General features: G+C 41.4%; 1 protein-coding gene across 2 annotated transcripts in view; it reads right to left on the bottom strand.

The window, feature by feature from the left end:
• The window catches only part of OSBPL10 (oxysterol binding protein like 10), an 88,967-nt gene extending 68,195 nt beyond the window's left edge, over positions 1-20,772 (bottom strand). Inside the window, exon 1 of one of the 2 annotated variants that reach the window (XM_014052801.2) lies at positions 20,159-20,772. In XM_014052801.2, the coding sequence (XP_013908276.2) occupies positions 20,159-20,523 (365 nt within the window). In that variant the 5' untranslated portion in view covers positions 20,524-20,772. The remainder of the gene's footprint in view (positions 1-20,158) is intronic. The other variant, XM_014052803.2, reaches the window with a different exon arrangement.
• Positions 20,773-24,771: the final 3,999 nt, after the last annotated feature.

Consider the following 24,771-nt stretch of genomic DNA (forward strand, 5'->3'; position numbering starts at 1 on the left):
AATCTCAATCTTACAGGGGAAAAGACCCAAATACAACAAGACCGTCTGTGTGTGTGTGTGTGTGTTTGTGTGTGTGTGTGTGTGTATGTGTATACAGTATAATGTATAATCACCTAGGCAAATAATGCTTGATTAATAATCACACCTGAGCAAAATAGTTATGCAAGATATACATATGATTGCTTATCTTATATCAATCCTGGCATTCCCACTTGCATGAATGGAGTTAAGTGAATGGCATATGGCATACAGAATAAGGAGTGTATAGTTGCCCTAGTGGTGGAAGAGGCCCTAAGAGGACTGATGCAGGCCATATATGAATTGAGGTACTGCAGTGCTGCCTGGCATTTTTCCTCTATGTGGATTCCAGATACTTTTCTTCTTTTGTAACTGGTGCCTCTGTTGGATAGTGGGGCCACCAGGACAGGGGAGCATCTCCCTATCAACTGACCACTCCAGCAAGTAAATAGGGCCTGAAGTCCCAAGAGGAATAGATGGGGGAAGGGCTACATCCAACTCTAACAGTAGGGACAGGCAAAGAATGAAGCAAGTGTTGCCACAATGCTTATGAGAAAAGGCACTGGTGGGGATGTTTCTATTGCCATCGTCATGCATGGGAAAAGGCTTAGATTACAGCAACTTTAATGGCCTTCCTATCCCTGTGGCTTGCCTGCTTCCTGCTTTTCCATCCTGGAATTGCTGGGGCATACTACTCTAAATTACCCCAACTGTCAAACAAGGTTGGGCAGGTGTTTCATGGGTGTTTGTCCCTTTATGGGGCACAGCTGCTACTTTTCTCTGTGCTCTTGGAGTTTCCCGAATATATAAGAGCATAGATTACAGTGCCTTTGCAATCCTAAGTATGGGCTGACTGCTGAGTTCCTGAATTTTCATCAGGTAACCAGTGCTATAATGACCATAGCTTTGGGCACAAGTCCCTTTGTTCATCACTGCTAAACAAATGGTTGTTAACGAAGGATTGCCTTGCCTGTGGTCAGGCAGGAGGGGCATACTCTTAAGACCTGTCTGTCAAGTGATGTTGGCTGGCGGGCCTAAAAAGAGAGGTTTTTCTGTCATTGCCCCTGCCCTTTAGAATATCATCCCTCCCAAGATCAGGCTGGCCCCATCCCTGCTGTTCTTTCCCAAGAAATGGGCTGCAGGCTGTGGCCCGCAATGTGTGATTCCCTTTTTGGGATTATGTTGAATGTCGATTTCCTGATTGCTATGGGTTTTATGTTTTTAATATGTTTTTACATTTTTACATTAATAAGTAGCAAATTAGTTAGGCTTTTTTTCTTTAAAAAATTAAGTTTAATTTTTATTGCATAGCAAACTATAAAAAAGGAAAAGCTTTTCTACTAGCTCTATAATCATTCTGAGATGGCAACATATCTGTCATTGAATAACACTAATCCACTGGATTTCTGTTTCCAACTGGAGGTCTAAGTCATCCATATTTTATTTAAAGAGACAAAGTTGAATACAAATAAAAATAATAGACAAAATTGGGCAGTCATGAACTTGTAGCGGCAACATTATATAACTTTTGTTTAGGATATAATTTGTTGCTTGTACTAATTATTATGGATCACTTAAAAATATTGGAAGAAAGCTTTCTGCATTATTGAGTTTGTCCTTTTATAAGGACAAAGTAACCCTGGTGATTTTCTGATGAGGATCTGAATTGGAAAGGCCATCAGCTGCAGTATAGACTTTAAAAGAGACTCTTAAGCGAATTCTGATTTAAAAGATTATATATAAGTAGGTAAAGTAATATTAGGTTTATTTCATCCACGAAAGAATATTTTCCCATCATTATTGAATTTGCCATGAAGAAGACTTTATGAAACACTTTTGAGTGTCCAAATATATAGTATACATTTGATTACTTTGATTACAAACTCTTTTAATTCCTTTGAAAAGGTTAATGAGACAAAAAGTATCTTAAAATGAACCATGTTACTCATTTTCATCAGAGTTCATTTCTGTATATGGGTATCTTTTTAATAATGATTTTCTGTCACGGTTAAGGTGACCAGATTTTCAGATTGGTAAAGAGGGACACCATTGACCGGGGGGGGGGGGTGTTGATTAAAATTTTTATATTTTGTCAAAAGGTCACCCCAGGACATTGAAACCAGCATAAATACGAATCTGTTGCCAAACAAAATTTTGACCACGTGACCATGAGGATGCTGCAATGGTCGCTAAGTGTGAAAAATGGTCGCTAAGTGTGAAAAATGGTCGCAACGGTCGCTAAGTGTGAAAAATGGTCATCGGTCACTTTTTTCAATGCCATTGTAACTTTGGTCACTAAATGTTTTCCCCCTCCTCGAGACACCTCCCTTTTTCCTTCATTCCTCTTGCTTATCTACCTTCACCTTATCCGTCTTCTGCTCTTTCCCTCTTCCTTCCTTTCTCCTTCCATCCTCTCTTCTTTCCTCACTCACTCCCTTCCTCCTTTTCTCTTCCTTCCTCCTTCCATTCTTTCAGCTTCATTTCTTTTGCCTATCTACCTTCTCTGTCTTTCTGCTCTTTCCATTTCTCTCTTCCTCTTTGCTTCTGTTCCTTCCTCCTTCCATCCTTTCACCTTCCCTCCTTCCTATTTCTTCCTTCTTCATTCCTTCTGCCAATCTACCTTCACCTTCTCTGTCTTTCTGCTCTTTCCCTGTCTTCCCTTTTCCTCCCTCCCTCCCTCCCTTCTTTCCTTTCCTGTGTTGTTTCTTTGTGCAACACTTAACACCACGTATGATTGAAGTGTATTCTTTTTTAATGAATGAATTTGAAAAAGAAATGTTTCTCTTTGGTCAAGGATGTCTGTATGTGTGCAACACACACACACACACACACACACACACACACACGCACCAGGAGAGTGAAATTAAACATTTTCTGAATGTTTGAGCCCAAAAGATTTCCCCATCACTGCTGTAACAGGTGAAGCCAGCTTTCCCTATTAATGCCGTTCTCACAACCACCTTGGCAAAACTGACCCGCAATCAGCAACACGGCTGGGACTCAGCTTGGACTGGCAAGCCTGCAAGTTGGAGGCTGGTGTGGTTGCTACCTTAGACCCACAATAGCACACACAGAGAACCGCGCTGGCTCATGCCAGGGCTGGCAAGATAGGTGTGCCCGTACCCCCCACCTGCCACCTGATGGGGGAGGGGGGAGGTTTTGTTGCACGGTGCCCGCCAGCCCAAAGCCCCACGTGCCTTCTCCGCCGGGGTGGGCACTGGGCAGCGAGTGTCCCTCTCTCTCTCTGAAGTGGGGAGGGCCGGGTTGGCACCAGCGGAGCTAGAGACGGCTCCTCCACCCCCGCCTTCCCTTGCCTGGCGTCCCCCCCCCAATCGGCGCTTGGCTGCTCCGCGTCACCGCTTTGACAGGCCGGCACCAAGATGGGCACGGGGCGGCGACGGGCGCAGCAACCTGGGCGCCTCCTGTTGCTCACCTTCCTCTGCGCCTCCCGCCCGCCCAGGCAGGGGAGGTGGCTGGATCCGATCTCTCCCCGCCCCGCCGCTCTGATGGTAAGTGGGGAGACCCCCCAAAGGGGAAGAGGGTGGGGGTCTTTTTTCCTCAGCTGGCTCCCTCCCCTCCTCCGACGTTGGCACTGCCTTGGCTGCAGGTCTCAAGCGCAGGCGAGGGAGACGCATTTGCAACCAGGTGCCCGGGCTCTACTGCTGGGACGGGGGAAGCAGAGGACCCCTCGCCCCAAACCTTCCCCTTGCAAGGAGGCTGCAGGGAGGTCGCCTAGCGGCTGGACTGGACGTGCGGCCGGAGAAGGGCCAGAGCAGCCGCCGGTGCCAGTGGGGTGACGCGCGTGGTGGGAAGGCGGCCGTCCAACCTGCTCTTCCTGGCTACGGCTGCTCCTGCTCCTCCCTTCCTTCACGCCGCCTCCTGCCCAGAGCAGAGCCGTGCCCTGCCAAGAGCCACCGCCGGGCAGCTTCACGTGAGTGAGTAACTCCGGCGGTGGGAATCAGGAGGCTTCGGGTGGGCGGCGGCGCTTCTTGGACGGCCTTCGCAAGGGAAGCGCCGCTGCCCAGCCGAAGCCTCCCGAATCCCACCACCGGAGTTACTCACGCGAAGCTGCCCGTCGGTGGCTCTTGGCAGGGCGTGGCACTGCTCTGGCCAGGAAAGAGGCAGGAGGCTGCGTGAAGGAAGGGAGGAGCAGGAGGAGCCGCAGCCAGGAACAGCAGGCATTAAGAGATGCCAAAAGAACGCATAGCTCTGTCTTGGTTGCGTCCGCCAAGTCACGCCCAGCCGCCCTGTTTAGGATCACCCATTCCCTCCTTAATAGGAGGGATCTGGGAGATCCCTTGCAGGGTAGGGCTGAGGACTATGCCCAGTTCTTGGCGGACAAAGTTGTTCGGTTTCGGTCGGACTTGGACTCCACCACAGTAGATCCAGCCGAGACACAGGGGGATTACTTGGCAAGCCATCTCTGGGTTGAGTTCCAGGATGTTGCCTCCGGGGATGTGGACAAGGCCATTCGAGCTGTAAGTGCCTCCACCTGTATTATGGACCCGTGTCCCTCCTGGCTGGTTGCCAACAGCAGGGAGGTGACACATGGCTGGATCCAGGCGGTCGTGACCGCCTCCCTTCGGGAGGGGCACTTCCCCGCCACACTTAAAGCGGCGGTGGTGAGACCCCTCCTGAAGAAACCATCTTTGGATCCAGCCATTTTAAACAACTATCGTCCTGTCTCCAACCTCCCCTTTATTGGGAAGGTTGTTGAGAAGGTGGTGGCCTTTCAGCTTCAACGGGCCTTGGAGGAAGCTAGTTATCTTGACCCCTTCCAGTCCGGCTTCAGGCCTGGTTACAGCACAGAAACCGCTTTGGTCGCATTGACCGATGATCTCTGGAGGGCCAAAGATGGAGGCCATGCGTCCATCCTGGTTCTCCTTGACCTCTCAGCGGCTTTCGATACCATCGACCATGGTATCCTTCTGCAACGACTGCGGGAGGTGGGGGTGGGAGGCACTGTTTTGCAGTGGTTCTCCTCTTACCTCTCGGACAGGTCGCAGTCGGTGTTGGTCGGGGGGCAGATATCGTCCCTGAGGCCCCTAACATGTGGGGTGCCGCAGGGTTCGGTCTTATCCCCCCTACTTTTTAACATATACATGAAACCGCTGGGCGAGATCATTCGGAGGCACGGGATAAAATACCACCAATATGCGGACGATACACAATTGTATCTGTCCGCCCCGTGCCAACTCAATGAAGCGGTGGACGTGATGAGCCAGGGTCTTGAGGCCGTTAAGAACTGGATGAGCGCTAACAAACTGGTACTCAACCCGGACAAGACCGAGTGGCTGTTGTGCTTCCCTCCCAATAATTTGGCTGACATTCCAACACTCAGGCTGGGGGGGTCAAATTTTACACCCCTCAGACAGGGTCCGTAACTTAGGAGTCCTCCTGGATTCACAGCTGACTTTCGACCATCAGCTGTCGGCTGTGACCAGGGGGGCATTTGCCCAGGTTCGCCTGGTCCGCCAGTTACGGCCCTACCTGAACCGGGAGGCTCTCACAACAGTCACTCGAGCCCTTGTGATCTCTAGGCTGGAATACTGCAATGGGCTCTACATGGGGTTGCCCTTGAAGAGCATCCGGCAACTGCAGTTAGTCCAGAATGCAGCCGCGCGAGTGATAGTGGGCGCACCGCGGTTCGCCCACATTACACCCATCCTCCGCGAGCTGCACTGGCTACCTGTCGGTCTCCGGGTGCGCTTCAGGGTATTGATGACCACCTTTAAAGCACTCCATGGTAGTGGATCTGGATATTTGAGAGACCGCCTTCTGCCGATCACCTCCCTCCGACCGATTAGATCGCACAGGCTGGGCCTCCTCCGAATTCCATCCGCCAGTCAATGTCGACTGGCGACTACACGGAGGAGAGCCTTTTCTGTTGCAGCTCCGACCCTGTGGAACGAGCTCCCCATTGAGATTCGTACCCTCACCACCATCCAGACCTTCCGCACAGCCCTCAAGACCTGGCTCTCCCAGCAGGCCTGGGGATAGGTTTCCAATTTACCCACCCGAGTGTTGACTGTTGAATGCATGTTGTGGTTTACCATTTTATTTTGTTCACTATTGTTTGTCTCTCGGTACTGCACCCCCTCCCCTTGTGATTGTAAGCCGCCCTGAGTCCCCTCAGGGAGAAGGGCGGCCTATAAATCTCAATAAAATGATTTTTTTAAAAATGATTGGTAGATTGGTGCTGATTGGTGCTGGCTGTGTGTCTATTGTTATTTTGTGTTGTAACAATCTGGGTGGTGGGTGGGGCTCATTTATTGACTAGGGCTGGCTTCCAGATGTCTGGTAGGCATGAGGTATCATCACGTTTATTCATGTTCTGGAGTTGTTTCTCTATTTCGATAGCTTCTATAATTATTCTCTCGTTGAAGTGTTCTGTTTTGGAGAGTAACCTGGTTCCTTCAAAATTAATTTCATGTCTTAAGATGTTGGCTATTTTTTGATCAGTGTAGGATACAGAACAGGACAATAGCATCACCCTCCTCTCTTACATCAAAGGCACCACAGATAAAATCAGCAAAATTCTCCACAAACACAATATCAACACAGCCTTCAACACTGACCAAAAAATAGCCAACATCTTAAGAAACCCCAAAGACAAAATCCAGCTAGAAAGCCAAGTAGTCTACGAAATACCATGCAAAATCTGCCCTGCAACATACATAGGACAAACAAACAGGAATGCATGCATCGCAGAACACAAGAATGCAGTAAGAAAAAAAGAAAAAACTTCCTCCCTTTTTCAGCACCTTAAAGCTGCAGGACATGAAATTAATTTTGGGACTAGTTCCAAGCTACTGTTCTATATTTGAGCGAAAAATCATAATACCTGCTACACCTATGGAATTGTTTAGTGATTTATTCATAATAACTACAAGCCATAAATGCAAAAATTAAAAATCAAGGACAACTCAGAATCAGGTTCTCTTGCTACTAGTTCTCCCCACTTCATCCCACCCCCAAAAATATCTATTATAAATGATAAATGAGAAGCTAAATGAATTAAAATAATTCTAAGAATTGTCTTTGATTTAATAGTACCACCTAAATGTGTAGAAAATTCTGTCTGGCTGGGGCAATCAACATTTCCAAGTCTTTCTCCTATAAATCTGTTGCTGCGTAATGAAGCACATCCACAATACAGGTAGCCCCCAGCTTACAACCTTTCACTTAGGAACCGTTCGAAGTTACAACACTTCTAACAAAAGTGGCTTACGGCCAGTCCTTACACATCTATCACAGTGTTCCCACAATCACTTGATCAAAATTTGGGCATTTGGGAACTCTCTTGGCCTGAGGAAGATGGGCAATGTAGAAATGTGAAATAAATAAACAAAAGGTTGCAGCATCTCAGGGTCATGGGATCACATTTTGTAAACTGCCAAGCTGACTTCCAACAACCCAATCAATAGGGGATTTGCTTAATGACCATTTGACTCACTTAACAACCATGGCAAAAATTTGGGCCCAACTCACTTAATGACTGTCTCATTTAGTAAAGGAAGTTCCAGTGCCAGCTATAGTTGTAAGTTAAGGACTACCTGTTATGAGGAAAATGTTGAACAGCAGCAGAGCCAGGGTTTCAGTTGGGAAATCTAAATCCGTAAAACACCTGAAGGCCAGGCAAGGAATAATGGATGACAACACTAAGAGATTCAACCTAGAAATAAGGAGGAATTTTCTCTCAGTGAGAACAATCAAGCAATGGAACAGCTTCCCATAGACATGCAGTAAACCTTTCAGTAAAAAATAGGTTTCTTTGTCAATAGCTACAATGTTTGCACCTGACTTTCCAAAAAAGAATTCCATCCACGTGATAGCTACATTATTCCAAAATCATCCATAATGTGATATGTTACCCCTCAAGCTCACAACAGCTGTTTCACCTTTTGGTGGTGTTTCTTTTGAGTTGTTCACTTCTGTTCCATGAATTGGATATTTTTAAAACAGATATAGAATGGATTTTATCTTTAAACCCCATGTCAAGACTGAATAGATAGATATGTAGAGTTTATTAAGACTTAACTTGCTGGGACTGGATGAAATGTAAAATCTACAATGAAAAAACTGAGGGCCAAGGATTTCACAGGATTTTGGATTCTAAAGGTACTCAAACCATATGGTAATTGAAACACCACAGATATGGTGGTACAAACCACTTACCAATTGCAAAAATTGTACTCTTGAACAACCAATGTCAATAGATCCCTAAATAGTCAGTAGCCTAGATGTTGTCAACACGGGATTACATTACTTTTGACTGAAAAAAACCTCATGATATACTGGCATAACTAAACAATTAACACAAAAGGAGGCAAAGGAAAATATTAGGTGATTTTAAAATGACTTTGTTGTAACCTGAAAACATGGCAAAAGGAACTTAAATAGCATACAGAAGTTTGAAGCCTTTCCCAACAAGATCCTTCTTCGGCTACATCTCTTCCAACCCCAACCCAGCAAATAAAAGATCTGTAGCAGGATCCAATCACCAGCATCAGAGGTTCCGGGTTCCAGCACAAGTCTAAAGCTCGGAAGACAAAATCTCTGGTCCCAGTGACCAACCCAGATTGGATCCTGCAACATTATCCTGGGACACATATATTCACCTTCATTCGTGATAAGAGCTGTAGTTCAAATATATCTGAATACCAAAAGTGGAAGATCTTTTTAAAGAGTTCACCAGAGATCCCCCGCCATACCATTCTTTAAAAGCAAACAGAAATAGTTTCTCTTTTGAAACAATTGGCAAATGTGCTACACCAAGAAGCTAGAATACCAATCCATATCTATCTCTAAACTTCAGTTCAGATCCTGCTGCCAATTTAGTATTAACTATTCATGTTTTCTAATATGAGTTTATGCTAGATTTTATTCTAGATTTGAAGCCAATGCAATTAGTGTATTCAATATCAGCCTCGGGAAATTCAATTGTGTGTCAGCATTCCAAGTAATGCATCCATAGAAAGCAGAAGTAGATTCCTCAAAGAACAATTTATTGGATATTGGTCATATTGGCACAACTGGTGAAAACTGACTCTGAAAGTTCCCATGGTTTTCACCTAATTAAAAAGTGAAAGTTCCCCCTTCCCCCAAGCCATCAATCACATTGTCCAATAGAGGTGCTGGACAGTTGCTTGATTATTCCATTCCTCCTCTTCCCAGCACCTTTTGGAATGTCCTTGGTTCCCACAGGAAACCTTTTTGTTTTGACTACAAACCCCCTCTATCTATTCTCCCTAATTATTTACTTCCAAATAAATATTCTGTACACAGTCTTAATAACAATATCTAAATATATTAATTCACAGCTTATCTTTTGTGAACTATTAGATAAATATTAAAATATTCCAAAACTACCAAATTTCTCATTTTTAAACCAAAGAAAGTATTTATCTTTATCTATGAAAACATTTTTCATACCCCAAAAATCCATTGACATAAGAGAGTTGCAAAACTTGATCACCCACATGACTAAGCTGGGAATAAATATAAATATTTATATTATCTACTAAGTGAAGAAAAGTAAACGTCTATGTCAATATTTACTGTATACTCCACAGTGCTGTTGATCATATAAACTGGTAGATAGATTAGGACAGTCTAATCAATTTTTGATATTTACACAGAATAATTGCAGAACAAGCCTGTTTTTTTCCCCATTTATATCTTCCATTGTTTAAGTTTGTATGAGTTCTTGCCAATCTTTCTTCATGGATAAATCCAGAAGAAATGATATAAACTGTCATTCTTTGTGATATAAACACAATTAATACCTCTACCTTTCTTTGATATGTTTTTTTCATTATTATTAGATGAGGAATTAAAAGTATATATTTGAATATTAAAAATTATCAGAATACTATTATTAACTGCTACTAAGGTAAATATGTCACACTATCTCTACTTATGAAGTACAGCACACCTTATTATAACAGTAATTTCAGAGAATACAATAATTATTTTCCTGAAAGACGTTCTGCCATGTGCCTTTTTCCAGTATCAGGGAGCTTATGAGTTTTCCCAGAAAAAAAGCAAGTTTATTCATCAGAAGTTACCGGAAGGGGCAACATCTCCATCCCCTGCAACCCAAAGGATCTTTTTGCCTTTAAGTTGAAAGCCCTGCACAGTCTTGGTGATTAATTGATAAAAAACTGCTGTTTTAAGGAGTTTGTTCTTTAAGAACTCCATTATAGTTTATAAATCACATATTCTTCAATCAAGTCACACTCCTGAGGACAATACTGGTACATTAATTTGGTTTATTTGGTAGCAGTATGGAAGTGGTTTACCATTGCCATCTTGCAGATTTTTTTTTTTTACTTTCCAATCCAGTTTACAACCTTGGAATTCCCCACTAGTTGCCCATCTAAGTAGTAAGTCTTGTCTTTTCTTAGTTTCCAGTCCAGAGTCTGTTTGTAAATCTGCGACTTTAACTGAATATATGAGTGGCCTTGAGGAAGGAGGCGAAGAGATGCTGCCTAAGAAACAATCAGGCAGAGAGAGGAAGGAGCCCCCAATAGCTCAACAGTCAGAGAAAGAAACTTAGAAAGGACCCCCCCTAATGGATCAAGCAGTTAAAAGTGGCAGCCAGGAAGTCTGCACTTCCAGATCTGTAACATTATTTTAATGTAATCTTTCAATAAAAATTAGTATGTATTTACTTACTTATTTAGTTATTTATTCAATTTATATAGACACACACACACTTCATCTCAACAAGTGACTCTGAGCAGCTAGTTCATTTAGTGGTGTCTCCTAGTTAGTTTAACTGAGAAGGCTGATAGCCCCTTGCTGTAGAAAAATAAAAATATTGAATAGAGCAAGGGCAAATCGGTGAACAGCTCCATAAAATCAACAAATAGACATATGCATAAATCCATCCTACTAAATCAATACAACCTAAAAATGCCTAATGAAGATATATGCTACAGTTGTGACTTTAAAAAGCACAACCCTCATAAAATTTCTTAAGGATATCAAGTTGCTAATTTTTTCTCTATAACAAGAATGGACAATATTTCTGGAATTGAAGATTGCAATTCAGCTTCAGAAGTTTCCGGACAACCACAGAACATTATTTGGTGATGACACAGCATCATCAGGTCTTTGGATAGAGGAAAGCTAAGATAGGAATGAAAGCAGAAAGTACAGAAATCCTTAAATTTATTACCACAACCGGGACCGTAATTTCAGTCACTAAGAAATGCTATTCTTAACCAAGTCATCAGGTGATCAGACCTGATTTTACAGCCTTTTTTACCATGGCCACTAAGCAAATCCAGCTTCTCCCACTAGAAGCTGGCTGGGAAGATCACAAATCACAATCACACAACTTCAAGAACCATTGTAAAGCAGCCAACTGTCAAGCATCCAAACTGTGATCATGTAATTGTGAGGGGGTGGGTGGGTGACAGTTGTAACTTTGAGAATATTTCATAAGTATTGTTTCAGTACTGTCATAACTTTGAACTGGATTAAATGAATAATCATAAATAAAGGACTACTTGGGAGGCAAATCACTTCTATCACCTTTCACCACAGCAAAGATATGGCTGTTCTTTTGGGCTTTGTGGTCTGAGGTACCTGTTACATTCTGCAGTTTTTATGAGGTATGCTGTTTTGGTTAACCATTCAGGCATTTGGGTTCTGTATCTAGAGTGCCTATTTTTATTGTATATTTTTCTCTATAGTTAGCCATCCAGTCATACAAATCATCTAATAAATAAATTAAAATGTTTTATGATTTTTATATGAATCAGCTGTGAAATCATGCAGTTGTAAATAAATAAATATGCAAATAAATAAACAATCTCTTTGTCTCTTTCTTCTTCCTTGAAAGTATCCAGGAAAATCTAGTCAGCCACCTCTAGAAAAATATTCTTTCCTTTTATTATACAAGCTATCTTCAACAATTAACTAAATACTGCAGTATTTTTACTAAATATTCAGAAGGCTATGCTGTAGAAATTAACAGTATAAAATAAATGGAAATTATATAAGAATTTTTGTTTCTTTTTCCTAGTTAAGCAGAAAGTGTTGAAAGGATATTTTTTCACCGCTTTTGACAATTGAATAACTCACTGAATTCAGTGGCTTGCTCAAAGTAGCAAGATTAAAGATGAAATACTGTTTTTTTTTCTCAGTATAAATTTTCCAATATGTATTCTAAATTTTCGCATATCCTTAAAGCCAAAATTTTGACTTTTTTTTTTCAAAACTTCACAGATACCTTTGGACTCTATTATGTAAATGTGGCATACATTCCCTCCAGTCTGAATCAAAACAAACTACATCAATAAACCACAGTAGCATCTACAGAATTTTCTAAGTCATTTTCTATTTTAGCTCACTCATTTCAAATCAGCTTCAGAGCTAGAGGACTGGAAGTAGCCAATGTGACACCAATTTTTCAAAGGAAACCTGAAGAAAATTTAAAACTGAAGGTTCATCACCTTAACATTTCTTCTAGAAATATTAGTAGAAACAGTAATCAGAGAAAAATAACTAGTTACTTAGAGCAGTGTTTTTCAACCTTTTTTGTGCAAAGGCACACTTTTTTCATGAAAAAAATCAAGAGGCACACCACCATTAGAAAATGTTAAAAATTTTTAACTTTGTGCCTATATTGACTATATATAAAGTAATTCTCCCACGGCACACCTTACACTATGTCACGGCACACTAGTGTGCCGCGGCACAGTGGTTGAAAAACACTGACTTAGAGGAACATTAATAGCTACTGTACTGAATTGGAGTAGGAGGAAAATAATAAACCCTCCCTCAGCAGTGAGACCTTACAAGATGACTTTGGGCCAGTCACTCTTTCTCTTACCTGGCAAATTTATTGTGGCTATCAAGTACAAATAAATAACACATTTTTTAAAATAGAAGGAAGGATCACTTTGTGCACCATATTGAGTTCCTACATAAAAGCCTGGATGTCTTCAAATTGATCAATCAAATGTCAAATGCACTGCAATTTAAGTAAGTATGCAATAGTTATTGAGGCACATGAGCACCACTTTAAATTTACTTAAACTGAAGCAGCCATGGCAATAAAACAAAATGCTAGACTAATGTAAGGGCTGGTCCTGATCCAGCAGAACAGTTTTTATCTTCTTATAAATACCAGAAGAAAACATTCAGGGAAAACAGAATGATATAAATACAGAAGGGTCCTATATTCTGTTGCTACTGTGGCCAAGAGTTGCTTGCCTCCACAGTCAGCAGTGATATAACATTTTCGCCTAACTTTCCTCCAAAATCAACTCTTTAACTTAGTACTAGAATAATACCATGACAGGTAATCATCAACTTACAATCACAATTATGCCCAAAATTTATGAGAAATTTGTTAAGTGAATTTTTCCCCATTGTACAACTTCATTTGTTAAGTGAATTATTGCAGCTGTTATATTAGTAACATGTTGTTAAATAAGTGGATTTGTTTTCCCCATTGACTTTGCTTGTCAGAAGGTTGTAAAAGGTGATCCCAGGACACTGCAACCATCATGAGTCAGTTATAAAGCATTCGAAAGTAAAATCACATGGCCATGGAGATGTATAATGGTCATAAGTGTGAAAAATTGCCCTGCCACTTTTTTCAGTGTTGTCGTAACTTTAAATAGTCACTAAATGAACTGCTGCAAGTCAATAATTACCTTTTGTACCAAGAAAGCACAAATCTGTAATTTTTGTTAGAAAATGATTGAACAAATAGTCAAAATATATAGATATTTGAATATAAAAAGTCACTTTGGATTTTACTCCACTAATGCTTGCTGACTATAGGGAATAGTGCTTTTCTCCATTTCAAAGCCATCGAGCCAGTGCTGACTGAAGACACTTCCACAGTCATATGGCCAGCATGTTGTCATGGAGCACTGCTCCCTTCCCACCAAGGTTGTGCCTATTTATCTACCTTCATTTGACTGCTTTTGAACTGCTAGGAGCTGGGGCGAGGATGGGACTCACCCCATTGTGTGGCACTCAGGTCACAAACCTGGCTTGCAGACTTTCCAACCAACAGGTTCAGTATCTTAACCACTGAGTCACTATGTTACCCTCTACTTGAGTATAGGACAATGTTTATCTAGAACCAAGTATACCCCTTTCATGAGAATGCCTAATCTCAACTATTATATAATATACTTCATAAGCTACTTAAAAGGACAAATTTAGAGAACATAGCATAAAGATAGTCCTCAAGTTATGATGGCAATTGGGCAGCAAGTAGGCAGTTACCAGGACAAAGCTAGCAGACCCTGTTGCTGTCATAACCCCAGGATTGTGTGGATCATTAAAGAGGAAGAGGTGGGAATCCCATATAAAGAGCATATGGAGATGAGGGCTGCTAGTGGCAGGCACTAGAAAAGGTGGGTAGGCTAGTAAAAGCAGTGGATTGGTGCTGGGAAATATAGGTAGCAGCCAGGTGCTACAAAATATAAAGATCCCTGGGATCTCATATTTTGAAATAGGGTTTTTCAGAAAGGAGTTGGAATGATTTATAATGACTTGCAACCTTCCCTATTGACCTTGCGAGAGAAGGTTGTGGTGATCATATTGACCTGGATTGCTGTCACATTGTAATCTCAAGCTGGGTGCCCAAGGATGAGAATTACAATCAGGTGACCTCAAGGAGACCATGACACTGCTATTTTGCAGACTAATTGCAAGTCCCCTTCATTCAAAGCAATCACCAAATGAGTGGTTGTAAGTTAATAACTACCTGTATTTGATTTACACAAAGCTTCTGAAATGGTTCCATATACAAATAATCCCAGAGGTTCAACAGTTCACTTAGTGAGAGTTTGAAGTTATGGGATAACTGCCCCCCTTCCAAACATTTGCAAGCCGATCGGACGGTGGGAGCAAAAAAATGTCCTTATTGAAGACAACTTCCAGAGAGGCAGCAATTGCAGCATAAAGAAGAGATCCTGTGGCATCTTAAATAACATCAAGTTACAGCATAAACTTTCATGGATTACTATAAAGTCTATGTCTTCAGGTGAATGTTTATATTTGACATAATAGAGCTGAATTCCTTTGAAGTTAATAGTAAATAGTGAAATAACCATTCACTATGGTTATCTGGTGAAGCTGAAGCCTCAATCTTTGTGTACCTTATAAATCAGAAACAGAGATAATGCCACAGCAGAGGTGGGTTCTTACCGGTTCAGTCGAACCGGTAGTAACTTGGCGGACTGGGTCGCTGGAACTGGCAGCAATCGAGGCCTGCCACGCCCCCAAACCAGTTATCTCAGTGGTGCCATAGGCAGCACCATCTTGATTTTGCCTTCTGCACATGCGCAGAGCAATTTTTATTGCACTGCGCATGCACACACAGCGCGCATCAAGCCATGTGGCATGTCCCTGAGCGAACCGGAAGTAGCGGCAGCAGTAACCCAACCCTGTGCTACAGAACAAAAAATACTTAAGAGGTATTTTAAAACTACATAAGAATTAACAGAAACCATGTTGAAAGAAACTAGTTTATTTAAAGTTAGGGAATATAGTAGTGCTATCAGAATAAAATGAGAATGCTGTAGACAAGTCATTTCTAAAATCAGGAGTATCACCACTGCCTCTCTTCCCCACACTGCTCTGTAGGAAGTCCTCAACTTATAATCATTCATTTAGCGACTGCTCAAAGTTACACCGGCACTGAAAAAAGTGATGATCAAATGATCCTTGGCCTTAGACTTGGTAGCATCCCCAAGGTCATATTAAAATTTAGGTGCTTGAGCAACTGGCATGTATTTATGATAGTTGTCTGGGGTCATGTGATCACATCCAGAAGTTGTGAATGCCCCAACACTGGAAGTCTTTAAGAAGATGTTGGATAGCCATTTGTCTGAAACGGTTTCCTGCCTAGGCAGGGGGTTGGACTAGAAGACCTCCAAGATCCCTTCCAACTCTGCTATTATATTGTATTGTATCATTTGTGGCTTTCCCAATTAGCTCTGGCAAGTACAGTCAATAAGAGAAGCTGGATTTACTTAACTGTAGTGATTTACTTAATAACTGCAGAGATTTATTTAACAACCTTGGCAAAAAACGGTCATAAAATCAACCATGGCTCACTTAATGGCGTTATTTAACAATGGAAATTCTGGTTCCAATTTTGCTTTTAAGTCCAGGATTCCCTCTATAGATAGTCCTCAACTTACGACCACAACTGAACCTCAAATTTCCCTTGCTATTTGAAACATTTGTTTAGTGAGTTTTGCTCTATTTTATGACCTTTCTTATCACAGTTGAATCACTGCAGCTGTTAAGCTAGTAACACGGTTCTTAACTGAATCTTGTTTCCCCATTGACTTTGCTTGCCAGAAGGTCGCAAAAGGGGATTATATGCAACTGAGTCACCTGCAACTGTCATAAATATGAGCCGGTTGCAAATATGAGAATTCTGATTTCGTGACCATGAAATCAGTAGTAGTATGAAAAATGTTCATAAGTCACTTTTTTCAGTGCCCTTGTAACTTCAGTCAGTAAACAAACTTTAGGTCGAGGACTACTTGTAGTTTATTTCCTCCTATTTAAAGAAATTTTTAAAATACCTGCTGTTTCTTTCCTACATGCTGCTCCCTAACAGGCATGTACATTTTGTTTGTAAGCAGAAAGAAAAACAATCCACTATTTAGACATACATATCACTACAGACTTTTACAGAAGAAATAATCTAAGTCATCATTCTGTATCTGACAGTTTCCTGAACTTTTAACAGTGTTTGCCGATTGCTTAGTAAACCGTCTGCTACAAAAAAGGAACCCATTTGTTTCCTTCCGGCAGAACAATTGGGAAGCAGGGAAATGGAGAACATGGGTCTTGCTTTGGAATAATTCTTCCTAGATATTTTAGGCCAAATCCATTTAAAATCAGAGTGGAGATTCTGTGAAACACTTTTATTTAACAGCATTAAGATGAAACCAATTATAAAATCTCAAAATCCTTACTAAGAAACTAATACCAATGATGTAAGGAAGAGAATCTGACGTTCCTGTTCCTAATTAAGTTTTAAGAACAAAGGGCCTTGATCCTCCCACTAGCTGTGACATGATGCAACAGAACTGATAACAAATTTTATTAGGTCATGAAGACAATGGGGTCTGGTCTTCGATCCTCTTCCTAAAATCTATCTCCACCCAATTTATTTATGCACCAAGTTCATTAAAGGATATACTGATGTACTATATGTCTCTGTCAATTTACTATTTGATCAGTTAATAGAATATGTATCTTTTCTCCATTGTATTATCAGAAAAACAAAACTTCAGCTATAACAAGTTAAAAAAAATATCTACCAGCAATTTGTAATATGAAAATGTAATAGATAATTATTGCACCCAGGCATAATTCTTCCACAATCAGAATGATTTTGCTGATGCTATTACACTTGAAAGAAATCAATACTATTCAACTTTGTATTTATACAAAGTTTTACTTTATTTAGTAAATATTTTCAAAAAGCAAGACTTTAGATATCAATTAAGTTTTGTTTCTCAATACACAAATCACAAGATTTTTACTTCAGTTCCTTCTATTTCACCTTCCAAGAAATTGGTGGAGTTTGTAACATCAATCATAAAGGTATTATTTGGAATAAAAAATACACATATTGTCAATCCAACATCACCAAATCTTTCAAATCTTATGATCTGCCAAAATGGCAATATTTCATCATGTTAAAGCAATTATTATTCAAAAATTATAAAATTAAATGTAGATTATTAAATTAGAATAGTAAACGATTAGTACTTCTGTGATTTTCAGTACTGACTTAAAGTCTAGATCAAGGGTGTCAAACTCAAAGCCCGGAGTGCTTAGATCTGGCCCATGGGACCACCCTGGAAACAACAAAGGATTGGCCAGCAGTGCTTCTGCTATTGAAAATGGAGCTCATGAGGGCCATGCACAGCCCTCCTGAGCTCCATTTTCACTGGCAGAGGATTGCAAGAGGTCATTACAGCTCAAAACGGAGCTCACAAGGGCTGCAGGCAGACCTCCTATTTTCACTCGCAGTGTATTGCAGGAGGCTGTCACAGCTGAAAACGGAGCTCACGAGGGCTTCAGGCAGACTTCCTGAGCTCTGTTTTTGCTGGCAGAGGATTTCAGGAGGCCATCACAGCCAAAAATGGAGCTCACAAGGCCTGGGGGCAGACCTCCTGAGCTCCGTTTTTTCTGGCAGTGGATTGCAGGAAGTCATCACAGCCAAGAATGGAGTTTGGGAGCCTGTTTTTGCTGGCAGAGTGCTAGGGCCACCACAGGCGCCCCCAACACAAGTGATGTCCAGCTGGAGAGGCCAATGTTGCTCACACCCATCTCTCCCCCTCAGGTCAAACACAATCCTGATGCGGCCCTCAATGAAATTGAGTTTAACACCCTTGGTCTAGATGAAACAATATTTATTGAAAACACTAGAATACGTTTTCTGTCAAAGCATTATTCAAGCAGATATGGCTAAAATGGGAATAAAACAATATTTTTTTACCAATGGTTATACAAACACTCTCCCACTTTTGCAATCTGTCAACTTGTCAGTTTTATATTCCAGGATCTTTTTTTTTAAAGTCAGAATTCACTTTGCCTAGTTTGTATGTATTAGCCAAGTAGAATATCCATACTATCTTTGCCCCAGTTAACTTATTGAGCAACTATGTAGATGTATCTCCTGGTTCACCGACAAAAGGCCAAACGACAAAACCGCGCCCAACTAAACCGCGGTGATAAAACCGCATGTTCTAAAGCGCTCCAACGAATGAGCACTGAATTGCGACGACAACAGCGCAACGACAGAAGCACAGTGTAAAACTAAACCTAACCCTAACCCTAACCCTAAATGTAACGCTAACCCTAACCCTAAGCGTAACGCTAAACCTAACCCTAAACCTAACCCTAAACCTAACCCTAACCCTAACCCTAAACCTAACCCTAAACCTAACCCTAAACCTAACCCTTACCTTAACTTAAATCACCCCTCTGTCGACTGAAATCGCCCTTCTGTCTCCGCGCTGTTGTCGCCACACTGTTATCGGTGCGTTGATGACATCGCAGTTTTAGCGATGCGGTTTAGTCAGGCGCGGTTTTGTTGTTCGCCCTTTTGTCGGGTCACGGTATCTCCTCGCTGATGAGCAGTTTTTAATTAACCAAAATACCAAAATCACCAAATGATTGAATTATTGATTATTCAATGACTGAATAATCATTTAAATGGTAATGGTTGGTACTTCAAACTTTTTTTCCTCCAAATTTCCTTCCAAACACATTACTAAAGTATTTCACTATTTTGATTTATCTTCATGGTGCTGTTGCCCAACTGCAGATTCCTCATTTTTGTCTATTTTTTTAAAATAGGAAAAACTATACTCTATCCTTTAAGCCTTCAGTATATACTTCTAAGCAGTCAGCTATAGGGTAAATAGCTGACCCTTTTTTTACCCTACCAATATTTACCCTACCAATTTATTCATTTTTGGCATACAGTGTCCATTGCAGGAAAATTCACAAATGGCAGCCACTAGCTTTTTGGATTTTTAAAAGCTTTAATACCACATTAAAAATTAAAGTTAAGTCTGTACCAGGCAATATCAGAAAGTAGGTCTCCAGCAGTTAAATGGACGCAGCCAACTTAACAACCAGAAGACATCAAACAGCAGGCTTCAGAAATACACCATGAAGCAGTGAAAAAATATACAATAGGCAGGAGAAAGAGTTTTTAGTAAAACTTCTTTGGAAGTAGCAACTTTGACACCTTAAAAGCAATCAGAAATCTGAGGTGCTGCTAGTTTCCACAGCATCAGCTGAAGAAGAAACTTCAGAGAGAGAGAAAAGATACTTTGAAAGAGTCATACGAAGGCAAATGTGAAGCAGAAAAGGAAACGTGAGAGAGATTATATGATGGATCCCATAGCCTTTAGGATGAGCATCAATCTATAAAAAGGTATTTGAAAGAGTGGAAGAAAGAGATATAAATGATCGTCGGCGCCACATTTTAGCAAGTCCGCTGGGTTCGAGAAAGCAGAGGCAGAACGGGGAATGGGGAGTTAATCTATATTCTTTCCCTTAACAGTGAAGACCGAGGGTTCTTTTCACCACCGTGTAAACTACCTTCTCTCCTTAGTACCTGCTTTGCCAACCTTGGATGAGGTTGGTGTATTTGCTCAAGGTCCCCTCCAGAACTGCCTCCGTTCTCCTACCAGCCGCCAGTCCCCCCGGGGCGCCGGCGCCGCAGACTCCTCCAGGACTGGCCGCAGCTGAGCTGGGGCTGCTGCTGCTTCCTCCATCCGGCCTCGCGGCCAGCGCTGCAGCCACCGCTCCTGCTTGCCGGCCCGAGAGACCCCGACTGGTAGAAGTGGAAGGCGAGGAACCCGCCGACGTGGGGCGACTGCTACTCCGACTGCTACTGTTACTGCCTCCGCCGCTGCTGTTGGCCGCAGCCGCTGACACGTTGTCCCCTGCGCTTTCCACCGCTGTAATTGCCTTCTCCATGGAGTTCGCGGGAAGGCTTTGAGGCAGCCCCGGCCCTCGCTGTAGATTGTAGCTACTGCTGGCAGGTTCGGAAATATCCGAGTCATTCGCTAAGAAAAAGGGAGAGGAAGGACTGGGCGATTCCCGCGGGCGCCACCCAGTCAAGGGCTTTTTGCGCCCACAAAGCGGAGGCGGCGCCGGCGCTTTGTGTCCAGTGGCGTGGAGAAATCTGCCCCGCCCGCGATTCTCCCTCGAGGCCGCCCTCTTGCTCCAGCCCTAGTTGTGAATCTGTACTTGAGGCCCGCCAGGAAGGCCGACCGCGAGCGGTGCTACGAAATTTGGGAGGAGACTAGAAACATTTGCGCCTCGCTTCTACTGCCAGCGCCTCTGCTCCGACGCGTAAGCTTTTTGGAAGACCAGCCCAAGGACCGTTCAGCCGGAATAACTTTTGCATCAGAGTTCCGGAGTTGAAGGCGTGTAAACCAGCCACCATGGTGAACGTCAGTCTGGTTGATTTTATAATTTGTCTTAAGCCGAAGGCTATAAACCATGCTGAATAGGCAACTCCGCTTAATGCGACTTAGACTGCCCTTGAATGGCATTTGGCAGAAGAGGCCCTGGAAGAGACCCTGTCTCACCAGTGTATCCCACCTTCTGCCCCCTCATGGGAGAGGAGTTATCAATGGTAGTAAATACAACTTGTATATGCAAATTTTTAAAGCATGTTCCTTAACAGATGGAATAAAAAGTAACCTTTTGATTATTTATGCCACATGATATAATTCATAATTTTTCAAGATTAAGTCCCAAGAAAAGCTGTTCTACTTATTAAGTAGAGCAGACTTTTCCAATCTGGGTCCATCTGAACTTCTGATTTGTAAATTGCATCATGGTTTGCTGTTGAAATGATAAACTTTATGATACTATGGAGGCAGCCATTGTTGCATTTCAGGCTAAAACTTTAATCCTATCTTGATTTTTAAAAATAAATAAAAAGTACACTAGTAAGAATTGGATAGGAATACATTTCTATCAAAGGCTAATTTTCCCCTTCAGGTTTTTAACCAAAGTTTTTTCATATCTGAAATTTTATAATTGTTGAAATTTACTGAACCAATTTTCTAACTTCACATAAAACTCTAAACCATAACATGAACACTAAACTGAGTTAGACTCCTAAAAACACCATTCCATCCATGAAGTCCAAGTTTTAAAATAATCAAGTTTATTGTATGAATACAGGTGAAACTCAAAAAATTAGAATATTGTGCAAAAGTTCATTTATTTCAGTAATGCAACTTAAAAGGTGAAACTAATATATGAGATAAGACTCATTACATGCAAAGCAAGATAGTTCACACCGTGATTTGTCATAATTGTGATGATTATGGCGTACAGCTCATGAAAACCCCAAATCCACCATCTCAGAATATTACATGCAATCAATAAAACAAGGATTTCACATAGAACAATATCGGACCTCTGAAAAATATAAGCATGCATATGTACTCAGTACTTGGTTTGGGCCCCTTTTGCAGCAATTACTGCCTCAATGCGGTGGCATGGAAGCTATCAGCCTGTGGCACTGCTGAGGTGTTATGGAAGACCAGGATACTTCAATAGCGGCCTTCAGCTCTTCTGCATTGTTTGGTCTCATGTCTCTCATCTTTCTCTTGGCAATGCCCCATAAATTCTCAATGGGGTTCAGGTCAGGCGATTTTGCTGGCCAATCAAGCACAGTAATCCCACGGTCATTGAACCAGGTTTTGGTGCTTTTGGCAGTGTGGGCAGCTGGAAAATGAAGTCAGCATCCCCATAAAGCTTGTCTGAAGAAGGAAGCATGAAGTGCTCCAAAATCTCCAGGTAGACGGCTGCTTTGACCCTGGTCTTAATGAAGCACAGTGGTCCAAAGTCCTGTTGTTCAGTGGTCCAAACTCCTCTTTTCTGATGAGAGCAATTTTTGCAAAAAGCAGCAAAACCTGGTTCAATGACCGTGGGATTACTGTGCTTGATTGGCCTCTTCATTCTTTCTCCATCTCTGTCCTTGGTTTCCAAATGAGATGCAAAAGTTGCTCATCAATTCGACACACTTTTTCTCCAGCTTGCCTTCTGTTTCTGGAGCTGTCCCAACTTTCAGCAACTTGAATGGCTGCTTCTCTGTTGCCAGAAAAAAGGGCTTTTCCTGAATCTACCAGGGACTTTGCGATGTCCCTGGGATCAGCAGAATGTGCCCTTCTCTATCACCATCTCTACAGAACAATTTAGGTCCAAAAGGACCGTCCAGCAACAGAGAGATTGACGGTGATCTTGCGCTTCAAGATCGCACGTTGCACCATCGCGATGTCAGCCTCGCCTCAGTTCAAGGCTATCCTGTATGAAGTATTCCAAAGTTTGACATTTCTGGGTAAAGTCATCGATCAACTCAAAGCATGCTGATGATTCCCACCTGTATATTTGAACTAGGCTGACCAAGTGATGCTATCAAGATCTTGTCCCAGGGTCTGGAGACTGTGAGGGTTTGATAAGGAGAAAAAAACCTCACATTCAACACTTGTAAGATGGATTGGCTATCAATATTTGAGCCACCCAATTCCAGAGATTTTCAATTTTAGGGTTGAATGCACTTCTCCATTTGAGATTGATGTGAATTTGGGAGGTTTTATTAATTTATTTATAAAATTTATTGGGTAATTCTGGATGGCTCACAGTCATAAAGTTTGTATAAATATATACAATTAAAACATAAATAATTAAAATCAAACATTAAAACCTAAGGATACATAGGTAATGGAAAAGGGCAGAGGTGGGATCTGTTGTTACTCGACCAATCATCTCTACTTTGTTGTTCCCCTAGACTTGCAGCTCTTACTTGAAGAGTAAGGGGAAGTACACTGTCACCTCTGTTGCTTGTGTTAACATTAGAAGTCTTAAATAGAAATATTAGAGAAGAAAAAGATATAAAAGGAATGAAAATTAAAAAGGAAGAATATAAACTGCAAGCATTCACAGATGATCTGGTTTTCATTCTAGAGGACCTATTAGAAACAGCACTTAAATTGATAGAAAAGATAGAGGAATATGGAAAAGTGGCAGGTCTGAAAATAAATAAAGATAAAATGATATTTGACATAACATAGCCCTGAGAGATTGTCTGTCTCCACAATGTCTGTACATTCCATGCAATTGAGCAGAGTTGGAATGCTCTTAAAACAATGTCATATAATGGGATCTAGAAAGTGAGCCTTTTGTATCATAGTAGCTATCCTCTGGAATAATATCCCCTCAGAGATCCTTGGCTCCTTCCTGGTTTCATGCAAAAGGTATTTTAAAATATGGTTTTACCACAGGCCTTGGCAGACGTCTTACAGGACTTTATATATTGGTTAGGATCCTTTTTTTTTCTTTTTATTGTTCTGTGCTGTCTTTTTAAGTACGGTGTGACAGCAATAGAAGGCAGTTTACATACATTTGATAAGCAAATATAAAAAAATAAATATCTTTATATTATTAGCATGGTTGGATATGATTCCACTGCTGTAATGATGTTGCTGACAGGTTGATTCAAAACATTAGTATTTCTGCTTGTGATACATTTTTCTTAATGCTATATTGCACTTAATTGATTAATTTATAAATAAATTAATTGAAGGAATGAAAGAAGCTTGAGCCCATTGGATCAAATAAGGATTATTAGTAGGTCTGTGCAAATCAGCCCTAATTTTATTTTGATCAAAGATCTGAAATTCAAAGAAAACATGATGCCACTTTGCAATTCAAAGATTAAGTGAATTTGATTTGAACTGAGGTTCATTTTATTTTTTAAAAAAAGTCTAGAGGCAATCAAGGAAGAATATTAATACAGTGCAGATTCAAATTGCTTCCATTTTTAATAGAAGAGATTAAACTTGCAACAATTATGGAATATTTTGAGTTTATTGATACAATTAATACTACCCAGTTTCAGAGGCAATTCCTTAAGGATTTTATTGCAATAAGTTGTTGAAATATTTCCTTTGCATCTCTTTTGAGACAGAGATAGAAGAGATTAGGAAAGAATCACACAGCAACCTCTAATTTGTCTAGCAAAAAGTCTCTTTCCATCCTTGGATTGGCAAATATAATACTGCTTGTAGTGCAAATTGGGCATCTGTTTCCATACTGGTGGAATCGGAGGCTCCTGTACCAATATGGTCCCTCCCCTGGCCTGCCTCCGCTCGCTCCCACCACCCACCCAGTTGCCGCTCGCTCTCTCGCCCCGCCCGCTGGTCA

The sequence above is a fragment of the Thamnophis sirtalis genome, unplaced genomic scaffold (assembly GCF_051295495.1).
Source record: "Thamnophis sirtalis isolate CommonGarterSnake01/CBP01778 unplaced genomic scaffold, rThaSir2_p1.2 scaffold_4, whole genome shotgun sequence".
NCBI lineage: Eukaryota > Metazoa > Chordata > Lepidosauria > Squamata > Natricidae > Thamnophis > Thamnophis sirtalis.